The 21,938-nt window shown below is 54.9% G+C and overlaps 2 protein-coding genes across 2 annotated transcripts; one reads left to right on the forward strand and one right to left on the reverse strand.

Moving 5' to 3' along the window:
• Positions 1-18,005: 18,005 nt before the first annotated feature.
• LOC100283972 (uncharacterized) lies at positions 18,006-19,420 on the forward strand. The gene has a single exon (XM_034059761.2). It carries the CDS (start codon positions 18,584-18,586, stop codon positions 19,283-19,285), a length of 702 nt encoding a protein of 233 aa, XP_033915652.1. The 5' UTR covers positions 18,006-18,583; the 3' UTR covers positions 19,286-19,420.
• Positions 19,421-19,735: 315 nt separating this feature from the next.
• On the reverse strand, positions 19,736-20,706 carry LOC118476738 (uncharacterized). Its single transcript, XM_035966411.1, has 2 exons — positions 20,258-20,706; positions 19,736-20,156 (listed from the first exon to the last, which is right to left on the reverse strand). Exons 1-2 carry the CDS (start codon positions 20,328-20,330, stop codon positions 19,837-19,839), a joined length of 393 nt encoding a protein of 130 aa, XP_035822304.1. The 5' UTR covers positions 20,331-20,706; the 3' UTR covers positions 19,736-19,836.
• Between the last annotated feature and the right edge of the window lie 1,232 nt (positions 20,707-21,938).

Here is a 21,938-nt window from a genome sequence, read left to right on the forward strand (position 1 = left end):
GAGCATGGTATGAATGCCTTAGAGACTTTCTAATTGCTAATGCTTTCAAGGTTGGGAAAGCCGATCCAACTCTTTTTACTAAGACATGTGATGGTGATTTGTTTGTGTGCCAAATTTATGTCGATGACATAATATTTGGTTCTACTAACCAAAAGTCTTGTGAAGAGTTTAGCAGGGTGATGACGCAGAAATTCGAGATGTCGATGATGGGCGAGTTGAACTACTTCCTTGGGTTCCAAGTGAAGCAACTCAAGGACGGCAACTTCATCTCCCAAACGAAGTACACGCAAGATCTGCTAAAGCGGTTTGGGATGAAGGACGCCAAGCCCGCAAAGACTCCGATGGGGACCGACGGACACACCGACCTCAACAAAGGAGGTAAGTCCGTTGATCAAAAAGCATACCGGTCAATGATAGGTTCTTTGCTTTACTTATGTGCTAGTAGACCGGATATTATGCTTAGCGTATGCATGTGTGCTAGATTTCAATCCGATCCTAAGGAGTGTCACTTAGTGGCGGTAAAGCGAATTCTTAGATATTTGGTTGCTATGCCTTGCTTCGGGCTCTGGTATCCAAAGGGGTCTACCTTTGACTTAGTTGGATACTCAGACTCCGACTATGCTGGATGTAAGGTCGATAGGAAGAGTACATCAGGGACGTGCCAATTCTTAGGAAGGTCCCTGGTGTCATGGAACTCTAAGAAACAAACCTCTGTTGCCCTATCCACCGCTGAGGCCGAGTACGTTGCCGCAAGTCAGTGTTGCGCGCAACTACTTTGGATGAGGCAAACCCTCCGGGACTTTGGCTACAATCTGAGCAAAGTCCCACTCCTATGTGACAATGAGAGTGCTATCCGCATGGCGGAGAATCCTGTTGAGCACAGCCGCACAAAGCACATAGACATCTGGCATCACTTTTTGAGAGACCACCAGCAAAAGGGAGATATCGAAGTGTTTCATGTTAGCACCGAGAACCAGCTAGCCGATATCTTCACTAAGCCTCTAGATGAGAAGACCTTTTGCAGGTTGCGTAGTGAGCTAAATGTCTTAGATTCGCGGAACTTGGATTGAATTATAGCATACATGTGTTTATGCCCTTGATCAGGTTCATTCTGCATTTTGTTGCTTATTGTGGTGCTCAAGTTGTACAAACACTCCCTGGACCTCACAAGTCCGTTGCAAAGTGATGCACATGTTTAGGGGGAGATGTGTTACAACTTGACCCTTTCGAGACTAACTATGTGCTTGAGTTTGATGATTTAGTCTCGAAGGAGAATTGAAAGGGAAAAGGTGGACTTGGATCATGAAAGACTTCCACTGCACTCCGATGAGAGGGTAACTTATTCCAAGTTCATCTTTAGACTCTTATTGCCTTTGTATTCTTATTGAAGATTTTGGTGAGGCAATGGGGTTAATGGGCCAAGATTGAAAATAAAGGCCAAAGCAATAAATGGATCAGCTACCACTTGAGAGATTTTGAAAATAGTAGAATAGAGTTTTTGTTTTGTTAAACTCTTTTATTGTCTCTCTTGTCAAAAGTTGGCTTCGTATGGGGAGAAATGTTGATTATGGGAAATAGGGGGAGTTTTTGAAATCTTTGATCAATCTCTTTCGGAATGACTCTCTTTATGCCTCAATATGTGTGTTTGACATAGAGATAGAGATTTGAGTTTGATTTCCAAAAACAAACCAAGTGGTGGCAAAGGATGATCCATATATGCCAAAATTGAGTCAAAATCAATTTGAATTTTATTTGAAGTGATTTCGCACTTGTTCTAGTTGCTTTATGTTGTGTTGGCATAAATCACCAAAAAGGGGGAGATTGAAAGGGAAATGTGCCCTTGGGCCATTTCTAAGTATTTTGGTGATTGAGTGCCAACTCAAGTGCTTAAAATGTGAATTTATGCAATGGATGAACAAAGTGCAAATCAAGAGCAAAGGTATGTTTCTAAGTCTTAGTACATTGGTTTTGTGTACTAATATACTTGTCTAAGTATTGGAAACAGGAAGAAAAAGAAAAGGAAAAAGGTGGCTGTGTACAGCCAAGGGGCTGTTTCGGTCTGGGGCACCGGACTGTCCGGTGGTGCACCGGACAGTGTCCGGTGCGCCAGGCTGCCTCGGCCGAACAGGCCGCTCTCGGGAATTCACCGACGGCGTACGGCTAAAATTCACCGGACTGTCCGGTGTGCACCGGACTGTCCGGTGAGCCAACGGTCGGCCGGGCCAACGGTCGGCCGCGCGATCTGCGCGGGACACGTGGCCGAGCCAACGGTCGGGAAGGGGCACCGGACTGTCCGGTGTGCACCGGACATGTCCGGTGCGCCAACGGCTCCCGCATCTGCAACGGTCGACTGCGCTGTTTAAGGAAGGAAATCGGGCACCGGACAGTCTCCGGTGTGCACCGGACTGTCCGGTGCACCCGACGACAGAAGGCAAGTTTGGCCTTCTGGAATTGCTCTCAACGGCTCCTAGCTGCCTTGGGGCTATAAAAGGGACCCCTAGGCGCATGGAGGAGCACACCAAGCAACCTTTGAGCATTCTTGATCATCCACACTCAGTCTTTGCGCATCCGTTTGTTATTCTAAGTGATTCGAGCTCCGTTCTTGTGAGAACTGTGAGATAGTCTTTGAGCTCGATTCTTGGCCGTGTGTGTGCGCATTTTGCTGTGGATTTGTGTGTGTTGCTTCCCTCCCTTACTCCGTATTTCTTTGTGAATCTCAAGTGTAAGGGCGAGAGACTCCAAGTTGTGGAGATTCCTTGCAAACGGGAAATTGAAAGGAAAAGCATAACACTGTGGTATTCAAGTTGATCATTGGATCACTTGAGAGGAGTTGAGTGCAACTCTCGTCCGTTGGGACGCCACAACGTGGAGTAGGCAAGTTTTGTACTTGGCCGAACCACGGGATAAATCACTGTGTCTTCTCTGTGTTGAACTCCTTGTGGTTATCATATTGTGCAAGATCTTCTCTTTAGCCACTTGGCATTAACTGTGCTAACGCTTAATCAAAGTTTTGTGACTTAAGTGTTGAAGTATACAGGATCACCTATTCACCCCCCCCCCCTCTAGGTGCTCTCAGTAGCCCGGGTGCACGGTCGGGTCCCAAGTTCTCGGGCTGGTATGTTGACGCTATCAACGGTTTGGCCAGAGCCGGGTTTGCGAGAGCAGCCCCCGAGCCTCCGCACAGAGCTAGAGGGCGGTCAAGGACAGACTCGACTTTTTTACATACGCCCCTGCGTCGCCTTTCCGCAAGGAGGAGGGGGGGAAAAGCGCCATGTTGCCCTCGGAGGGCGCCGAACATGGTGTCTCCATTGAGCTGCTAACGGGTAATCCGAGTGGACGCTCGTGCCCCATTTGTTAGGGGTCGGCTAGAGGCCCGGAGGCACGCTCCAAAAGTACCTACGGGTGATTTGCCGGACCCGGTCCCCTTTTGACGGGGTCCGAGGGCTCGATGCCTCCCTCTGATGGGATTCCGTTACAAAATCGTTCCCGTTGGTCTCGGAAAATGTCCTATGGGTACCTCGGGAGCGTAGCCCGAGCCTTGGTTATGTATCGAATGTACCCAGGGTCATCCCTCGCTCTGCGTCTGAGGCGGCTGTGAACCCTTCGAGGGCCAGCCTACGAACCCCTGATCAGTAGTGGGCGCGGAGCCCGAGTGGCCTGAGGCGGCCGTTGAACCCTTCCGAGGGGCCGGCCTTTGAACCTCTGACCAGTAGCAGGCGCGGAGCCCGAGCGCTCTGAGGCGGCTGTTGAACCCCTCCGAGGGGCCAGCCTTCGAACCTCTGATCAGTAGCGGGGCTCAGGGCCCGTTTCCTTCGCGGAGAAGGATCCCTTTCGGGGTATCCCCTTTCCCGGTCCCTGTTGTAAGAGAGAGAAAGAGGAAAAGGAAAAGGATACGAAATCGAATGACGTGGCGCACCTTTTTTGACGCGGTCATTATGGCGAAGGCGAAGCGTCGCCTGCTTCTCCTGCCAAAGGTGCTGCCTGTCCTGCTGCAGAGTTAATGCGACGAGACGAGTGGTTCGCGGGGCAGCCGTTGCGCGTGCGTGAGTCGTTCGAGGAACGGAACACGGGCGCGCCGTCTTCACGCCGTGAGAGAGGGCTCTCTCGCTGTCCCAGGAGGGGACGTGAGCTTGGCTGACGACCTGACCGCTGCTTCCGCTCGCCTGCCACTACCATTACTGCCGGCCCATTTCTGGCCGTATCGACCGTCGCGCCTTCTCCCGCGGCTGACTGACCCGTGACCGATGTGCCTGGCTGGCACTGTTGGGTCATACGCAGGGTTGCCTCGAGTCGCGGTACTGGTTCCGCAGTCGAGGAGGCACGGTAGTGGCGCGAGTGGCGGTGCAGTTCCTTGCACGTAGCAACCGGCGCGCTGGTTGCATGACGTGTGGGCCTAGGCCCCCATGCTAGGCGCGTCGAAGTCGAAAGGGTGCGCCCCCTTGGTGCGGTTGCATGCCGCCTGCATGGCGGTCTGCCCTTTCACCCGCTGGTCTGGGCGAAAGTGGAGGAATGCTCGTAACCGCTGGGCAGTTGCGCGCACCGCGCGCGGTGGTTTGGCTTCTTCTGCCCTGGGCTAGCTTGCATGACACGTGGGACCCAGCCCCCGTGTCGTAGGGGGAGGACCTTGGAGCGTGTTGGAGAAGAGCCAGCCCACGACGGCTGAGGACGCAAGTGGGGAGGGTTGCCTTTAAAAGGAGGGTGACCCCCTTGAAAGGCAACCATGTCTTCGCGCTCCCCTTATGCATCGCGTCTTTCCACCTTCCAAGCCCCCGGATGGGGAACACTCGCAATCCTTCCGCCTTGTCGTTGGAGGAACGCAACTTCGCGGAAGTTGGTACCTTTCAGCCATCGTTCGGCTTCAAGGATTTTCATCAGGCAGCCCGGCCGCAGCCCCTCGCCGGTGGTCACCCAAGACGGTGACCACCAGCTCCTGGGTGGGGAGAAGCAAGCTGGGTTGCGGCCTCTGCCCCTCCCTCAGCTTCAAGGATGTTCATCATCAGTGCTGGGGAGGGGAGTGTGCCGAGTTGGGTCGGTCTCCGCGCGGGCAGCGGCCCGCTCCTTCCCTCAGCGATCGGGAGGAAGGGCGTTCGCCGTTCGTGGCGTCGGCAGTTGCCGCGTGTCCGGCTCTCCGGTTCGAGCGGCTTTGGCGCTGCTTCCGGTGCCACCTTCCGCCGCGGCAGCCGGAAGAGGTTTCTCCACCGACGAGATAGTCAGTGCCGCCCGCGGACTGACCTCCGACTCTACGGCCTTCTACTCGTCCCCGCCCCTCGAGTGGGGACGTGGGCGAGGGCCTTATGGCAGCAGCATCCGCCCTGAGGTCATCGCTGCTGTTGTTCGGCCGCTCAGAGCAGAAGTCGTCGCCGTCGCTGCCGGAGCGGGCGGCGGTGAGCCATCCGTCGGCCTTCTGTTGCTCCGCAGGCCCTCCAATCGTGGGGGGTTGTTCGTACCTGCGGAGGTGGAACCGGAGTTCCGTTTGTAATGGCACCTTGAGTGTTGGTGTCTTGTTCATTGTGGCTGTCGGGGCCTGAACATGTATGTATTTTCGGCACGGAGCCGTGTTTTTTCCTTATTTCGAGCACTAGGACTCGCCTGTCGGCTAACTGAACCGCTCAACCAAGTGTGAGTTGCCTCGTGCGAAGGTGACGAGTGAGGTATCCGTATCCCAGAGGTGTAGGAGTCCCTCGGCTCGGTCGGCCTTGTCGCCCGAGGCTTCTCTTGCTTAGTCAAAGGATCCCTCGGTCGCTCTTCGATGAGCCGAAGCCGGAGGCAGCGGTGTCAGCACGGACGGAGGCGGAGTTGGCTCGAAAAGAAGACTTCGTCGGCCGGAGCCTGGCCGAGCCGTCCACTAGCGGGACCGACGCCGGAGTCGAGTTGCCGAGGCCACGAGCCGGGCTGATGTCCTCGGGGGATAGCTGGCTGAGGCTTCGGGATGGCCGGCCGAGCTATCTGCTCGGGCCGGATTCCTGGAGAAGACCCTGGCGGCGATGGCCCGGGCGAGGTGCTGATGTCGTCCGTCGGAGTGGAGATCCTCCGACCGCGTTGCTGTCCGAGGCTAGGTCGGACTTCGCCGAAGGTGTAGTTGACGCCGAGGGTGCTGCTGCTCCCCCTCCGTCAAGGTCCAATCCTGCAGGATCGGTTTATCTTGTAGTGTGCGTATGTTTTCCGCGGCCGCCGAGGCCCAAACATACTGTTGTCGTGTTGTAAAGCTGCGTTTCATTTCCTCTTGTTTCGAGTATCTGGACTTATTTGTCGGTAACAGAATTGTTTGTCCGAGCGAGAGTTACTTTTCACGGAAGGTGATGAGTGAGGTGTCCGTATCCCGGAGGTGTAGGAGTCCCTCGGCTCGGTCGGCCTTGCCGCTTACGTGTACTCTCACTCGTCCGTAGGATTCTGCTATCGATATAGTCGAGAAGGCCCGAAAAATCGTTTCGTCATAAGAGTTTTCGAGCGTGAAGACTTGTTCGGTCCGCGGAATCACCTATCCGAGCGTGAGTTACTTATCGCAGAAGGTGATGAGTGAGGTATCCGTATCCCGGAGGCGTAGGAGTCCCTCGGCTTGGTCAGCCTTGGCTGCTTACGTGTACTCCGTCGTTTTCGGGATCCCACTTTCGAAGTAGTCGAAAAGCACGAAAGACGTTCTGGCAGAAAAGATCTTTTTTGAGGAAAATTTTGACGCGGAGGGGGTTCCCCCCTTCTAGCCCCCGAGGGAGGGTCGGGCTTTGTCGAGGCAAGGCTGACCCTTCCTTGATGGTTAGACTTTGTGCGTGAATGAGGTGTACGAACGACTTGAAAGCATCTTAAGGGTAGAAACGACGTAGCTGTCGGATGTTCCAAGCGTTGCTGTAGACCTCGCCTTGACTGTTGGCTAGCTTGTACGTCCCGGGCTTCAGAACCTTGGCGATGATGAACGGCCCTTCCTAGGGAGGCGTGAGCTTGTGCCGCCCTCGGGCGTCTTATCGCAGCCGAAGCACCAAGTCGCCCACTTGGAGGTCTCGGGACCGAACCCCTCGGGCGTGGTAGCGTCTCAGGGACTGCTGGTACCGCGCCGAGTGTAGTAAGGCCATGTCCCGAGCCTCTTCCAGCTGGTCTAATGAGTCTTCTCGGTTGGCTCGATTGCTTTGGTCGTCGTAGGCCCTCGTCCTCGGGGAACCGTATTCTAAGTCTGTGGGCAAGATGGCCTCGGCCCCATAGACTAGAAAGAACGGTGTGAAGCCCGTGGCTCGGCTCGACGTTGTCCTCAGACTCCAGACCACCGAGGGGAGCTCCTTCATCCATCGCTTGCCAAACTTGTTGAGGTCGTTGTAGATCCGTGGCTTGAGTCCTTGCAGAATCATGCTGTTGGCACGCTCTACTTGCCCATTTGTCATGGGGTGAGCCACGGCGGCCTAGTCCACCCGGATGTGGTGATCCTCACAGAAGTCCATGAACTTTCTGCCGGTGAACTGGGTGCCGTTGTCGGTGATGATGGAGTTCGGGACCCCAAAGTGATGGATGATGTTGGTGAAGAACGCCACCGCCTGTTCGGACCTGATGCTGTTTAGGGGTCGGACCTCGATCCACTTGGAGAATTTGTCGATGGCGACCAGCAGGTGCGTGTAACCCCCGAGTGCCTTCTGCAAGGGGCCGACGAGGTCCAGACCCCACACAGCAAACGACCAGGTGATGGGTATCGTCTACAGGGCCTGAGCTGGCAAGTGTGTCTGCCTCGCATAGAACTGACACCCTTCGCAGGTGCGGACAATTCTAGTGGCGTCGGCCACCGCGGTCGGCCAGTAGAAACCTTGTTGAAAGGCGTTTCCAACAAGGGCTCGAGGCGCTGCATGATGGCCGCAAGCCCCCGAGTGTATTTCTTGTAAGAGCTCCTGGCCTTCGGCAATGGATATGCATCGCTGGAGGATGCCTGAGGGGTTGCGGTGGTAGAGCTCCTTCCCGTCCCCCAGCAAGACGGACGACTTGGCGCGCCGCGCCAACCGCCGAGCTTCGGCTCGGTCGAGGCGTAGCTCTCCTCGGTGGAGATATTGCAGGTACGGGGTCTGCCAGTTTCGATAAAGCGTGACCTCGCTCCGCTCCCCCTCGACGCGCAATGCCTCACCCTCGGGGGCCGAGGGTGCCTCGGGCCGAGCCGAGGGTACCTCGGGCTGAGCCGAGGCTTTCTTGGGTTCGGGCGCGTCGCTGGTCTTGACGGAGGGTTGATGCAGGTCTCGGGAGAAGACGTTCGGGGAAACCGTTGTCCGCCCCGAGGCTATCTTAGCCAGCTCATCCGCAGTCTCGTTGTATCGTCGGGCGATGTGGTTGAGCTCGAGCCCGTAGAACTTGTCTTCTAGGCGCCGAACCTCATCGCAGTAGGCTTCCATCTTCGGGTCGCGGCAGTGGGAGTTCTTCATGACTTGGTTGATGACGAGCTGCGAGTCACCACGAGCGTCGAGGCGTCGGACCCCTAGCTCGATGGCGATGCGCAACCCGTTGACCAGAGCCTCGTACTCGGCTACATTGTTGGACGCCGGGAAGTGGAGGCGTAGCACGTAGCGTAGGTGCTTCCCGAGGGGCGAGACGAAGAGCAGGCCCGCGCCTGCCCCTGTCTTCATCAGCGACCCGTCGAAAAACATGGTCCAGAGTTCCGGTCGGATCGGAGCTATTGGGAGCTGGGTATCGACCCATTCAGCCACAAAGTCCACCAAGACTTGGGACTTGATGGCCTTCCGAGGGGCGAACGAGATTGTCTCGCCCATGATTTCCACTGCCCACTTTGCAATCCTACCCGAGGCCTCTCGGTACTGGATGATCTCCCCCAGGGGGAAGGATGACACCACAGTCACCGGATGAGACTCGAAGTAGTGTCGCAACTTCCGCCGCGTCAGGATCACCGCGTACAACAGCTTCTGAATTTGTGGGTAGCGGATCTTGGTCTCGGACAGTACCTCACTGATGAAGTAGACTGGCCTCTGGACGGGCAATGCATGCCCCTCTTCTCGTCTCTGAACCACGATCGCGGCGCTGACCACCTGAGTGGTAGCGGTGACGTAGATCAAGAGGGCTTCTCCGGTCGCGGGGGGCACCATGATGGGCGCGTTCCTGAGGAGTGCCTTCAGGTTCTCGAGGGCTTCCTCGGCCTCAGGGGTCCAAGTGAAGCGCTCAGCCTTTCTTAAGAGGCGGTACAGAGGCAGGCCTCTTTCGCCGAGGCGCGAGATGAAACGGCTCAGAGCCGCAAGGCATCCCGTGACCCTCTGTACGCCTTTCAAGTCCTTGATGGGCCCCATGTTGGTGATGGCCGCGATTTTCTCCGGGTTGGCCTCGATGCCCCGCTCGGAGACCATGAACCCCAAGAGCATGCCTTGGGGGACCTCGAAAACGCACTTCTCAGGATTGAGCTTTACGCCTTTCACCTTGAGACACCAGAATGTCGTTTCAAGGTCGGAAAGGTGGTCGGAGGCTTTCCTCGTCTTGACTACGATGTCATCGACATAGGCCTCGACCGTTCGACCAATGTATTCGTCGAACACGTGGTTCATGCACCTTTGGTATGTCGCACCCGCATTCCTCAAACCGAACGGCATGGTAACATAACAGTACATGCCGAAAGGTGTGATGAAAGAAGTCGCGAGCTGGTCGGACTCTTTCATCCTGATTTGGTGATACCCTGAGTAGGCATCGAGGAAAGACAGGGTTTCGCACCCAGCAGTGGAATCCACGATTTGATCGATGCGAGGCAGAGGGTAGGGAACTTTTGGACATGCTTTGTTTAGACCAGTGTAGTCTACACACATCCGCCATTTCCCTCCTTTCTTTCTCACAAGCACAGGGTTGGCAAGCCATTCGGGATGGAATACCTCTTTGATGAACCATGCCGCCATTAGCTTGTGGATCTCCTCGCCTATGGCTTTGCGCTTTTCTTCGTCGAATCGGCGCAGAGGCTGCTTCACGGGTCGGGCTCCAGCTCGGATATCCAGCGAGTGCTCGGCGACATCCCTCGGTATGCCGGGCATGTCTGAGGGACTCCATGCGAAAACGTCGGCATTTGCACGGAGAAAGTCGACGAGCACTGCTTCCTATTTGGGATCGAGCTCGGAGCCGATCCGGATCTGCTTGGAGGCGTCGTTGCTGGGGTCGAGAGGGATGGACTTAACCGTCTCCGCTGGCTCGAAATTGCCGGCGTGGCGCTTCACGTCTGGCGCCTCCTTGGAGAGGCTCTCTAGGTCGGCGATGAGGGCCTCGGATTCGGCGAGGGCCTCGGCGTACTCCACGCACTCCACGTCGCATTCGTACGCGTGTTGGTACGTGGGGTCGATGGTGATGACCCCGTTGGGGCCCGGCATCTTGAGCTTGAGGTAGGTGTAGTTGGGGACGGCCATGAACTTGGCGTAGCATGGCCTCCCCAGCACTGCGTGGTAGGTTCCTCGAAACCCGACCACCTCAAACGTGAGGGTCTCCCTTCGGAAGTTGGAGGGTGTCCCAAAGCAGACGGGTAGATCGAGTTGTCCGAGGGGCTGGACGCGTTTCCCGGGGATGATCCCGTGAAAAGGCGCAGCGCCTGCCCGGACCGAGGACAGATCGATCCGCAGGAGCCCGAGGGTCTCGGCGTAGATGATGTTGAGGCTGCTGCCTCCGTTCATGAGGATTTTGGTGAGCCTGACGTTGTCGATGACGGGGTCGACAACGAGCGGGTATTTCCCCGGGCTTGGCACGCGGTCGGGATGGTTGCCCTGGTCGAAGGTGATGGGCTTGTCGGACCAGTCTTGGTAGACTGGCGCCGTCACCTTTACCGAGCAGACCTCCCGACGCTCTTGCTTGCGGTGCCGAGCCGAGGCGTTCGCCACTTGCCCACCGTAGATCATGAAGCAGTCGTGGACCTTGGGGGACTCTCCTGCCTTGTGACCCTCCTTCTTATCGTCGTCGCGAGCCCTGCCACCCTCCGCAGGTGGCCCGGCCTTGTGAAAGTGGCGCCGAAGCATGGCGCACTCCTCGAGGGTGTGCTTGACGGGCCCCTGATGGTAGGGGCATGGCTCCTTGAGCATCTTGTCGAAGAGATTGGCGCCTCCGGGAGGTTTCCGAGGGTTCTTGTACTCGGCGGCGGCGATAAGGTCCGCGTCGGCGGCGTCGCGTTTCGCGTGCGACTTCTTCTTGCCTTTCTTCTTGGTGCCACGCTGAGTAGACGCCTCGGGGACATCTTCCGGTGGGCGGCCCTGGGGCTGCTTATCCTTCCGGAAGATGGCCTCAACCGCCTCCTGGCCAGAGGCGAACTTGGTGGCGATGTCCATCAGCTCGCTCGCCCTGGTGGGGGTCTTGCGACCCAGCATGCTCACCAGGTCGCGGCAGGTGGTGCCGGCGAGGAACGCGCCGATGACATCCAAGTCAGTGATGTTGGGTAGCTCAGTGTACTGCTTCGAGAACCGCCGGATGTAGTCTCGGAGAGACTCTCCCGGCTGCTGGCGGCAACTTCGGAGATCCCAGGAGTTCCCAGGGCGCACGTACGTGCCCTGGAAGTTGCCGGCGAAGGCTTGGACCAGGTCGTCCCAGTTGGAGATCTGCCCTGGAGGCAGGTGCTCCAGCCAGGCTCGAGCGGTGTCGGAGAGGAACAGGGGGAGGTTGCGGATGATGAGGTTGTCATCGTCCGTTCCACCTAGGTGGCAGGCCAGCCGGTAGTCCGCGAGCCACAGTTCCAGCCTCGTCTCCCCCGAGTACTTTGTGATGGTAGTCGGGGTTCGGAACCGGGTCGGGAACGGCGCCCGTCGTATGGCCCGGCTGAAAGCCTGCGGACCGGGTGGTTCGGGCGAGGGACTTCGATCCTCCCCGCTATCGTAGCGTCCCCCACGCCTGGGGTGGTAGCCTCGGCGCACCTTCTCGTCGAGGTGGGCTCGGCAGTTGCGGTGATGGTGCTCGTTGCCGAGGCGACCCGGGGCTACAGGCGCTGTGTTGCGCGTGCGCCCGGTGTGGACCGAGGCTTCCCGCATGAATCGGGAAGTCGCGGCGCGATGTTCCGAGGGGTACCCCTGCCTTTGGGAGGCAGAGCTTTCGGCCCGTCGGACCGCGGCATCCTCCAGGAGATTCTTGAGCACTCCCTGGATACGCCGCCCCTTGGTGGTTGATGGTTCTGGCATTGCGCGGAGAAGTATTGCCGCTGCAGCCAGGTTCTGGCCGACCCCACTGGAAGCCGGTGGCGGCCTTGCCCTGACATCGTCGGCGATGCGGTGCTGGATGCCCTGGGGTAGATGACGCGCTTCTCCGGCTGGAGGTTGGCCTGCCCATTCCTGCCCGATGTCCCGGCGGAATGGCTCAAGTGTTCCTGCTCCCTCGTCGAGCCTGGCCTGCATCTCGCGGATTTGCTCGAGCTGTGAGTCCTGACCCCCCGTAGGGACGGGGACCACAGCTAGCTCCCGTAGGATGTCAACGCGAGGCGCATGCCTAGGGGGATCACCGTTCTCCGGCATACCAAGATGGTTACCTTCGCCGGGACCCCCTAGATCAACGTGGAGACATTCACGACTTGGGCCGCAGTCCTCGTCGCCGAGGCTGCGGCTACCGTCGGAACAGTCGGAAAGCCAGTAGTCGCATGCGGTCATGAAGTCCCGCATGGCACTAGGGTTACCAAGTCCGGAGAAATCCCAGCAAAAGTCGGGCTCGTCATCTTCCTCGGAACCCGAGGGCCCGTAGGTCGAGACGGCTGTCAGCCGGTCCCAGGGTGACCGCATTCCGTACCCCGGAGGGTTTGGACTTGCCTCTATGAAAGCGTCCACTGAAGCGAAGTCGCTTGGTGGGTCGAGGCTGAATCCAAAAGGCACGAGATGGGTATCAGTCGGTACCTCTTGGTCGACGGACGGTGACGAAGTCACGTCAAGGGTAGACTGCACCGTCGTCTCAGGCACGAGGGTGACGCCCAGCAAGCCTTTTGAGAGCGTGCTGGCGTCGTCCGTCCGCTTGGAGTTGGCGTGTTGCGGGGAAACGGCGCTCGTCTTCGTCTCAGACGCGAGGTCGATGCCCGGCGTGTCCCCCGTTGGGGCACCGGCGCCGTCGACTCGCTCGACAGCCGACGAGGTGCCGCCTCCTGCTTGGCCTTGGTTGCCCCGCCTCCTCCTCCGTCGGCGGGGGAGGGGATGGGACAAACCCGAATGTCGTTCTTCCGCCACGTGGGGAAGACGTCGTCGATTCCGCCGCCGGCGGGCGGGTTGTCGGCCGCCATTGTCGCTGTCGCGCGGCGGGGGAAGGAGTATCATGTCGTAGCTGCCGTCGAGTGACATGAACTCAAGACTCCTAAAACGGAGCACCGTCCTGGGCTGGAAAGGTTGCTGGAGACTGCCCATCTGGAGCTTGACGGGAAGCTGTTCGCCAACACGCAGCAGGCCCCTACCTGGCGCGCCAACTGTCGGCGTTTCGACCCCGGGGGGTCCCTGGACCGACGAGTAAATTGTCGCCGCGTGCCCCAGCCCAGATGGGTCGGCGCGAGACGGAGCGCGAAGGGGGGAGAAAGCCGGAGGGAGACAGGCACAAAAGGGAAACCTGCGGCCTTCGTGTTTGTCCCGCGCCCAGGTCAGGTGCGCTTGCAGTAGGGGGTTACAAGCGTCCGCGCGGGAGGGAGCGAGAGGCCTATGCGTGCGCCGTCCCGTCCTTCCCCGCGCGGCCAACCTTCTCTAAGAGGGCCCTGGACCTTCCTTTTATAGGCGTAAGGAGAGGGTCCAGGTGTACAATGGGAGATGTAGCAGTGTGCTAACGTGTCTAGCAGAGAGGAGCTAGTGCCCTAAGTACATGCCGTCGTGGCAGCCGGAGAGGTTTTGGCACCCTGTTCGTGTGATGTCGTGGCCATCGGAGGAGCACTGGAGCCTTGCGGAAGGACAGCTGTCGGGGCTGTCGAGTCCTTGCTGACGTCTCCTTGCTTTCGTAAGGGGGCTGAGAGCCACCGTCGTCATGGAGCATGCGGGGCGCCATCATTACCTGTTTTACCGGGGCGAGCCAGATGGGATGCCGGTCTTGTTCCCCGTAGCCAGAGTTAGCTAGGGGTAGGGTAATGATGGCCCTTCCTGTGACGTGGTCGGTCCGAGCCCTGGGTAGGGCGAGGCGGAGGCTCCTCCGAGGTCGAGGTCGGGTCTGTCTTCCGAGGTCGAGGTCGAGTCTGAGCCCTTGGGTCGGGCGAGACGGAGACCATCGGCTGAGGCCGAGGTCGAGTCCGAGCCCTGGGTCGGGCGAGGCGGAGTCCGTCGTCTTCCGGGCCGAGGCCGAGTCCGAGCCCTGGGTCGGGCGAGGCGGAGTTCGTCGTCTTCCGGGGCCGAGCCCGAGTCCGAGCCCTGGGTCGAGCGAGGTGGAGTTCGTCGTCTTCCGGGGCCGAGCCCGAGTCCGAGCCCTGGGTCGGGCGAGGCGGAGTTCGTCGTCTTTCGGGGCCGAGGCCGAGTCCGAGCCCTGGGTCGGGCGAGGCGGAGTTCGTCGTCTTCCGGGGCCGAGCCCGAGTCCGAGCCCTGGGTCGGGCGAGGCGGAGCTTCCTATGGCGCCTGAGGCCGGACTTGGCCGCTGTCAGCCTCACTCTGTCGAGTGGCACAGCAGTCGGAGCGACGTGGGCGGCGCTGTCTTTTTGTCAGACTGGTCAGAGGAGCGGCGAAGTGACTGCGGTCACTTCGGCTCAGTCGACTGAAGGGCGTGCGTCAGGATAAGGTGTCAGACCACCTTTGCATTAAATGCTCCTGCGATACGATCGGTTGGCGTGGCGATTTGGCCAAGGTTGCTTCTTGGTGAAGACTGGGCCTCGGGCGAGCCGAAGGTGTGTCCGTCGCCTGAGGGGGCCCTCGGGCAAGACGTGAATCCTCCGAGGTCGGCTGCCCTTGCCCGAGGCTGAGATCGGGCGAGGCGAGATCGTGTCCCTTGTGTGGACCGAGCCTTGACTTAATCGCACTCATCAGGTCTTTGCAGCTTTGTGCTGTTGGGGGTTACCAGCTGAGATTTAGGAGTCTTGGGGGTACCCCTAATTATGGTCTCCGACAACCCTAAACAATGGGAGTTTGCAAATGACGATTTCATTAGGGGACAACAACACCGATTGAAAAATATACACAGTCGCAAGCCTATGCTCAGCCATTCATCGCACACTCAGGGTTCTAGACCATTAGCAGATGCTGAAAGGAGGGATTATGGGGAGGAAATAGAAAGGCTTAATGGCAGATTTGGTGACGAGAGATCACGAGGGATTGGAGGAGATTGAGGGGGAAATTAGTTTATTTTCCCCTTAATCCCTTGCAATCCCCTCGTGATTTCCTTGTCATCAAATCAATCCTAAGTGTGACAACGTAGCCCTGACCTCGGAGCTTGAAAAGAATGCACGAAAGGAACTTGTTACAGAGAAACGACTACAGGAGCTAGAAGATAAGCTGATCTTTTTGGGGGATCGGCGGAAGAATCTGATGGCATATGTCAGAGATATCGTACAAGGACCAGGATTGTGTGTAGCTTTATGCCGCGTATCACCGAAAGAAAAGGAGACTACCAAAGTACCAATACCGATTTCTCTCCACCAAGATTCAAACACCGAGGGGAACCACATATCATCATTGTGTACAACGACATGAAGTATGCTACAAAATGATTAATCTATTTATCAAACAACATGTCTAACTTACTTAAAGTATGTCATTGACTTTTCACCTGAGGATCTTCTATAGATATCCAATATCAATATATCCAACCATAACCAAATTATGATTACTCTTAGGCTCTCTTTGTTTCGTTGAAATTGAATTCTATTCTAATAATTATAATTTAGATAAAACTAATTGAGTTAATATATTTATTTATGTAATGTATTTGTATGTTATCCTAAATCATGTTAGATAGATAGTTATACACTATATTTATATTATAGAGAAACAAGTAAAAGAGTGTGATATAAATTGTACATTAGAAAAGTAACATGTAAATCTATAGAATTAATTTCCATCTCTCACCCCATGAGTTTGAGATAGGCTTATATATACACTTTGGAAAGTTGTGGAATGTCACATTCTAAAAAATAGACTAGTGCATTAGTTAAATTCCAATTCCTCAAAATGAGGGAAACAAACGGGCCCTTAGAGAACATAACTCAATCTCATGTGTTGTTAGCTAGCAAATCATTTGCAAAGCAATATTTGGTCGGATGCTCTTGCAAGATCAATAGCACATCTCATGATTTGAGAGAATCAAATAACCATGATTCGATTATATTGAATTTCTTCAATATCTGTTAGTTTCCGTATTTAACAATTTAGAGACTAAAACAAAAATAAAATAAACTAAAAATTAGTCCTACAAACCAAACACTCTCTAAATTTGTGGCCACCGTGAACTATGACGTTGCGATGTCTTCACCATAACCACGCCATCCCACGACCTGAAGACGTGCTGTGATCGCCACCACTTCTAACGCTAAGAAGCAACGAGAGAAGGAAAAACTGAGAAAAAAATAGGAGCTGTGCAGGGACAGAGCATGCTTGTGGCTATACATTGAAGTGCTCAATCGGGCTAAATTGAGCTTCAAAGAATATGCACACGTGATGCATAGCACCATGTTTATACATCGGCTGGTATAAAGACCTGGGCCGGTCCATGGCTTTTAGACATGTTTGGAAGAAGTGGATTAAAAAGGTTAAAATCTCTTTCTATTTAATTTTGAATAATAAGAGATTTTAGTCCCCTTAAACCCTTCGCTCCAACACACCATTAGTGCCACCACACATGGTGCTGGTGCAAAATACGCTCCCGAACACGCCTTAGTGCCACCACGCATGGTACTGTGCAAAATAATCATCAGAAGTACCCGTATATGTATATGGATAGCTGCTATACCTATGCCTGTCCATGGTTTCAGCCTACTCTATGGTTGTCCGTGCTACCCGGAGAACACGACCATTCCACATAAAACCTTTGCCACTACTACAAGCAAAGCGGCCACATAATCGCAAGCATGCAGTGCTGATTGGCAATGGTAATCAACATACTAAGGGCATGTACAACTCTGAAACATCAGTTCACTTTTTTAAGTATAAAATACGATTAAAAGACTGTATGATACAATCCTGAGACACTAGATCAGAAATACAGATAAATTCGTGAAGAGACGGGTTCTTCACGAAGAGTCCGTCTTTTGTATTTTTTCGCTTAGAACCTTAGACTCCTAAAAAGACCTCATATTAAATAAGGTTGTACATGCCCTAACCTCAGACAAGTAGACCTGAAAACGCGCTATCGTGCACCTAAAGGCTAGTTTAGAAACTTAAATCTGCTCCAGTATTCCCGGGGATTGAGTGAAAAAATAGCTCATTTTCTCTCAATCCCCAATAATCTTAAAAGGGATTTAAGTTTCCAAACTATTTAGGCAATTCTCAACATACTAACCCTGGATAATTCTATACTACTCTATTAAGATAGTAGCGTCAGCGTCCACACCCTGTTGCCCCCGCCTGACCCCGCGTCCTCCCACGCGCGCGCCAGTGGGCATCCTCGAAGACAACGAGTGGCCGCGGGAAAGACCTGCGGCCTCTGCTACCTTTCCCTCTTCCCCTCGCTTGGCACAGATTCCTAGCGCTGCCAAAAGCAAACAACAGCCTCCTCTCCCCTCCCGCCATTACTCACCGGCTTACATACCACGCCTCTCGGCTCTCTCTCTCCCTCGACCACAGTGGCGGACCTAGGTTTTTTATATAGGGTGTGCCACAACAAAATTTTCATATACAATTACAAAATATATATAAATTTATAGTAATAATCTTTTCCATCGTCTAGCATCCCAACCGATCGCTCGAACAGGAATTTTTCAACATAAACTCTAACCTACAATTTTAATAGAAGCCAATGGGTGAATTTGCTTACTGAATATCAATCCATGTGCTCTAAATCGTGATTGCTTGGTAAGAACAACATATATTTCTCCAAGGACTCCAAAAGAATCAACACAGCGACCACGAGCCCTCTTGCAAAGCCAATTCATGTAACCTAAATATGTTGTCAAAAGTTGAGCGACATCAACCATAAACACCCATGTATCTCTATCCATTTGCTTCTCACCTATGTGCAGCACCTTATCAATTGTAAATAAAGGGGAAAAATGTACGATCACATATTTATATACTTATTAACCGGAGAAATAATTTAACGAGCACAACAACAATTCGACTAGGCTGCACACATCACCTAGAAGGACCCACGTGAGGCTCAGCCTCGTAGGTGAATCCTGGCTGGGCACTAGCCACTAGGCATGGGCGTGTCACGCGTGTGGCGGTTAGGCTCTGGACGCGAGCGCGCGAGCGCGCGGCACGACGGTGGTCGGTGGCTAACCAACGTGGGCACCCGATGAGACGATAGATGGACGCGGGCGCGCGACGTCCTGGTGGCGATGGCTGGGCGAGGGCGTGAGGCGTTCTAGCGGCGCTGAGGCTGGGCATGGCGTTCTGGCGACCGGCGGCTAGGTCTGCTCGTGCTCAGGCGTCAGAACTGTGAAGGCTAGGCTTAGGGTGTGCCACGGCCCACCTGGACCCCCTGTGGGTCCGCCCCTGCTCGACCAGAGGCGGAGAGCACTATAGTCACGAGCTCCACAGTCCAAGCTCGCACTCGCAAGTGCTAGCATCTCTCGGTAATGGCGAAGTCGCGTGGCTTCGTGATGGCGGCTGTGATGGTGGTGGCGGTGGTGGTGGCCGTGGTATCGGTGGCGCCGCGCGGCGCGGAGGCGAAGACGACGATCGAGCCGTGCTCGGGGTCCGACTCCTGCCCGGCGCTGCTGGGTTACACGCTCTACGCCGACATGAAGGTGTCCGAGGTGGCCGCGCTCTTCGCCGTCGACCCGGCGGCGTTGCTGGCCGCCAACGCGCTCGACTTCGGCGCCCCAGGGGCGGCGCACCGCATCCTGCCCATGGGCCTCTTCGTGCGCGTGCCCACCCGCTGCTCCTGCGCCGACGGCGTCCGCAAGTCCGTCTCCGTCCGCTACGCCGCGCGCCCGGCCGACACGCTCGCCACCGTCTCCGACGTCGTCTTTGCGGGGCTCGCCTCCTCCGACCAGATCCGCAACGAGAACGGCCTCACCTCCGCCGACCCCGACGCGCCGCTGGACGCCGGCCAGAAGCTCGCCATTCCGCTGCCATGCGTCTGCTTCAACTCATCCGACAACAACCTCCCCGCGGTGTACCTCTCCTACGTCGTGCAGGTCGGGGACACCGTGCCCGCCATCGCTGCAAGCTACGAGACCACCGTCACGGATGTCATGAATGTCAATGCCATGGGGAGTCCCGTCGCCGCGCCAGGCGACATTCTCGCCATCCCATTGCCAGGTAGGAGTACATGATATGCCCAGACGGATTCATGTATGGTGAAATAGGCAACTCCATCGTCTTATATAATGGCATTTTCAGCAGACGTATATAATGGCATTTTCAGCTTTCGCGAGAATTATAATGGCACTGATATAGTTTCACGAATAGTTATGGTGTGCAGCGTGCTTCAAAAACAACAAAACTATAATGGCGTGTACTAACCCATATTTCAGCTATACTATAGTTTACTAGGCGCCAACAGTATGCACTCGATGTTGGAAGCGCATGCAGTGGTTCAAAAACGAGCATGCTAATGTGGGTCTCAAGTTACTAATTGTTGATTTGAGGCATGAATAGTGTGTTAGATGCTTGCCTCACTATCTTTAATGGAGTCATGTACTTGTAGCCCATATTTATCTATTATGTCGATTATTTTGCTGTAGATGAAAACCTGTTCAAGAGTCCATCTCAGATGGTTGTAATTAAAAGCAATCCAAAAAAGTAGGTCGTAATTAGACATTGTCCTTGAACATTGCAAATAGCTAAGGTTAAAAAATCCACATTTCATATCTATACTACTCTATTAAGATAGTAGCGTCAGCGTCCACACCCGTCCACACCCTGGTTGCCCCCGCCTGACCCCGCACCCTCCCACGCGCGCGCATGAAAGCAGCTCGCTAGCCCCCGTCGTGCCCCTCCCCCACGACCGAGGCACCGTCCCCCGCCGCCCCCGCCCCGGATCTCGCCCCCGCCGCGGATCCCGCGCTGGCTCTATGCGGGAGTGCTGCCGAGCTCTGTGCAGGAGTGCTGCGGCGCCTTCCTCCGGCTGTACGCCACCGAAGCGCCCACCGCCGCAGCCCACACGCCTCCTGGGCGTGCGCGCGCACATAGACAGGCAGACAGCTAGCGGTTTCAGTTTCAGCAGAAGATCATCGTCTTCAAGAACGGAAACGGAACACTAAGCAGCAGTGGTGGATCCGCAACAAAGGCTGAGACTGACTCACCGATGGCTGCGAGCTCGTGGTCCTTCACCCAGGACTGCACCGACGAGCTTATCCGCTCCACCGTTGACTCCATCGACTCGGACGGAGGATCTCGGTTCCCTCCCTGCCTGTCTCTGATGCGGGGGGATCTGGGATGCGACTCCTGCTTTTGTTGGACGATTGAAGTTCTTGGAAGGGGCGGGGAAGGGTGGGATTGGATTGGATTGAATTGAACTGATGAGTCTGAGTGCAAGGCCCTGTCTCGACTAACTTATAGCTGAACGGGCGAGTGGAACCAGTGGCTGCCCTGCCCACTGGAAGCCTGGGAACGGGGAGGGAGGGGAACCAAATGGGAGGCCCCCGCCTTCTGTTTCTGTCTGTTTTGTCTTCGTTCCTGGTGGCTCGGCTTCTGGTTTTCCAGGCCGCTTGTGGCTTCAGGCAGGGCAGGCTGCTCTGCCAGTTTCAGCTCAACGGATATTTCGTCTTCATTATTAAAAGAAAACGAAAACTCAACTAACATTCCTGCCAGCTAGCGACTCTTTTTTTTTCTTCCCCACTCTGACACGACTTATTACCAACATATAATACAATAGCATTATAGATATCATTATATTTGACCGATATCTTCCCGGCCAGGAGGGGACCAAGATAAACTTGGTGAGTGAGCGAGCGAAACAGATTTCCTGCTGATTCTTGATTTCTTGGAGGCCGGGGATTCTTCAAATCTCCAAAGATTGGGATGCGTCGTGCTTTCACGGTAAGCATCTCGTTTGGGGTATCTGCATCCGGGCTGCTCTAGCACATATGATACCTCGCCTTGAAATAAAGGTTTATTTATCTGAAACTTCTCTCCCTTCAGTTACTTCGTTATATTGATTCGAATTAGCCACCGGAAGGCAGTTTTTTTGGTATTATATATATATTTAAAAAAACCGTTTGAATCTTTGGTGGGACTATTACCGCATTTGGATCATGTGGTAATCTATAGCGCCGATCGATGCAAGTGCCATCGAATCTGCACATATGCTTAGTACTTCACATTTCTTCAGCTACTAATCATAGGAATCATGTAAGATACTGGGTTGTGATGGTTCAATGCTGCTTGATGGCACCCCACCCTTCACAGGGGAGAAGAATGCTCCATCCAAACTATTCCTTGCGCAGGGTTTGATGTGACCAACAGCGTCAATGTACAACTTGAACAGATCTGCCTACAGATGTAGTGTCATGCGCTGACATCCTCACTTGTGGCAGCACATGAATCTGTTGTAGCAACAAGACAAGACAAAAAAAACTCGAACATTAGAGGTAGCAAATTGACGGAAGAAGTGCCTATGTAGCAAAATTACGAGAACCTCTTTATGTTTAAGAGATTATGATATTTATAATACTGGACCTAAACAAACCTAAGGAAGTACTAAATTATCGTGTTATTATTCGGTTCCGTTGCAACGCACGGGCACTCACCTAGTAATTAAAATATAACCCAAACACAGAGGAGCCAAAATCTGGTTTTGAAGCAACTAATCAATTTAAACCTCACCCTTGAGATTGCTACTACCTACTACTGATAGTTCAAAAAGTGACACCACTTTGTAATGTCATGTTAATAAGGGATCATATCAGAAGCTGCGCACGGGCTCCTTTAGCATTTGCCACTCCTATAACTTTCCCCAATTACTTCAGCCACACAGTTCCCTTT

Source organism: Zea mays, chromosome 3, assembly GCF_902167145.1.
Source record: "Zea mays cultivar B73 chromosome 3, Zm-B73-REFERENCE-NAM-5.0, whole genome shotgun sequence".
Taxonomy (NCBI): Eukaryota; Viridiplantae; Streptophyta; class Magnoliopsida; order Poales; family Poaceae; genus Zea; species Zea mays.

Excerpts from the sequence above, each read along its gene's own strand:
- LOC100283972 (XM_034059761.2), top strand. The coding sequence starts at position 18,584 with ATGGCGAAGTCGCGTGGCTTCGTGATGGCGGCTGTGATGGTGGTGGCG.
- LOC118476738 (XM_035966411.1), bottom strand. The coding sequence starts at position 20,330 with ATGGAGTCAACGGTGGAGCGGATAAGCTCGTCGGTGCAGTCCTGGGTG. Across the intron at positions 20,157-20,257 it reads CCACGAGCTCGCAGCCATCG|CTGTCTGCCTGTCTATGTGC; the intron begins GTGAGTCAGTCT and ends TGAAACCGCTAG.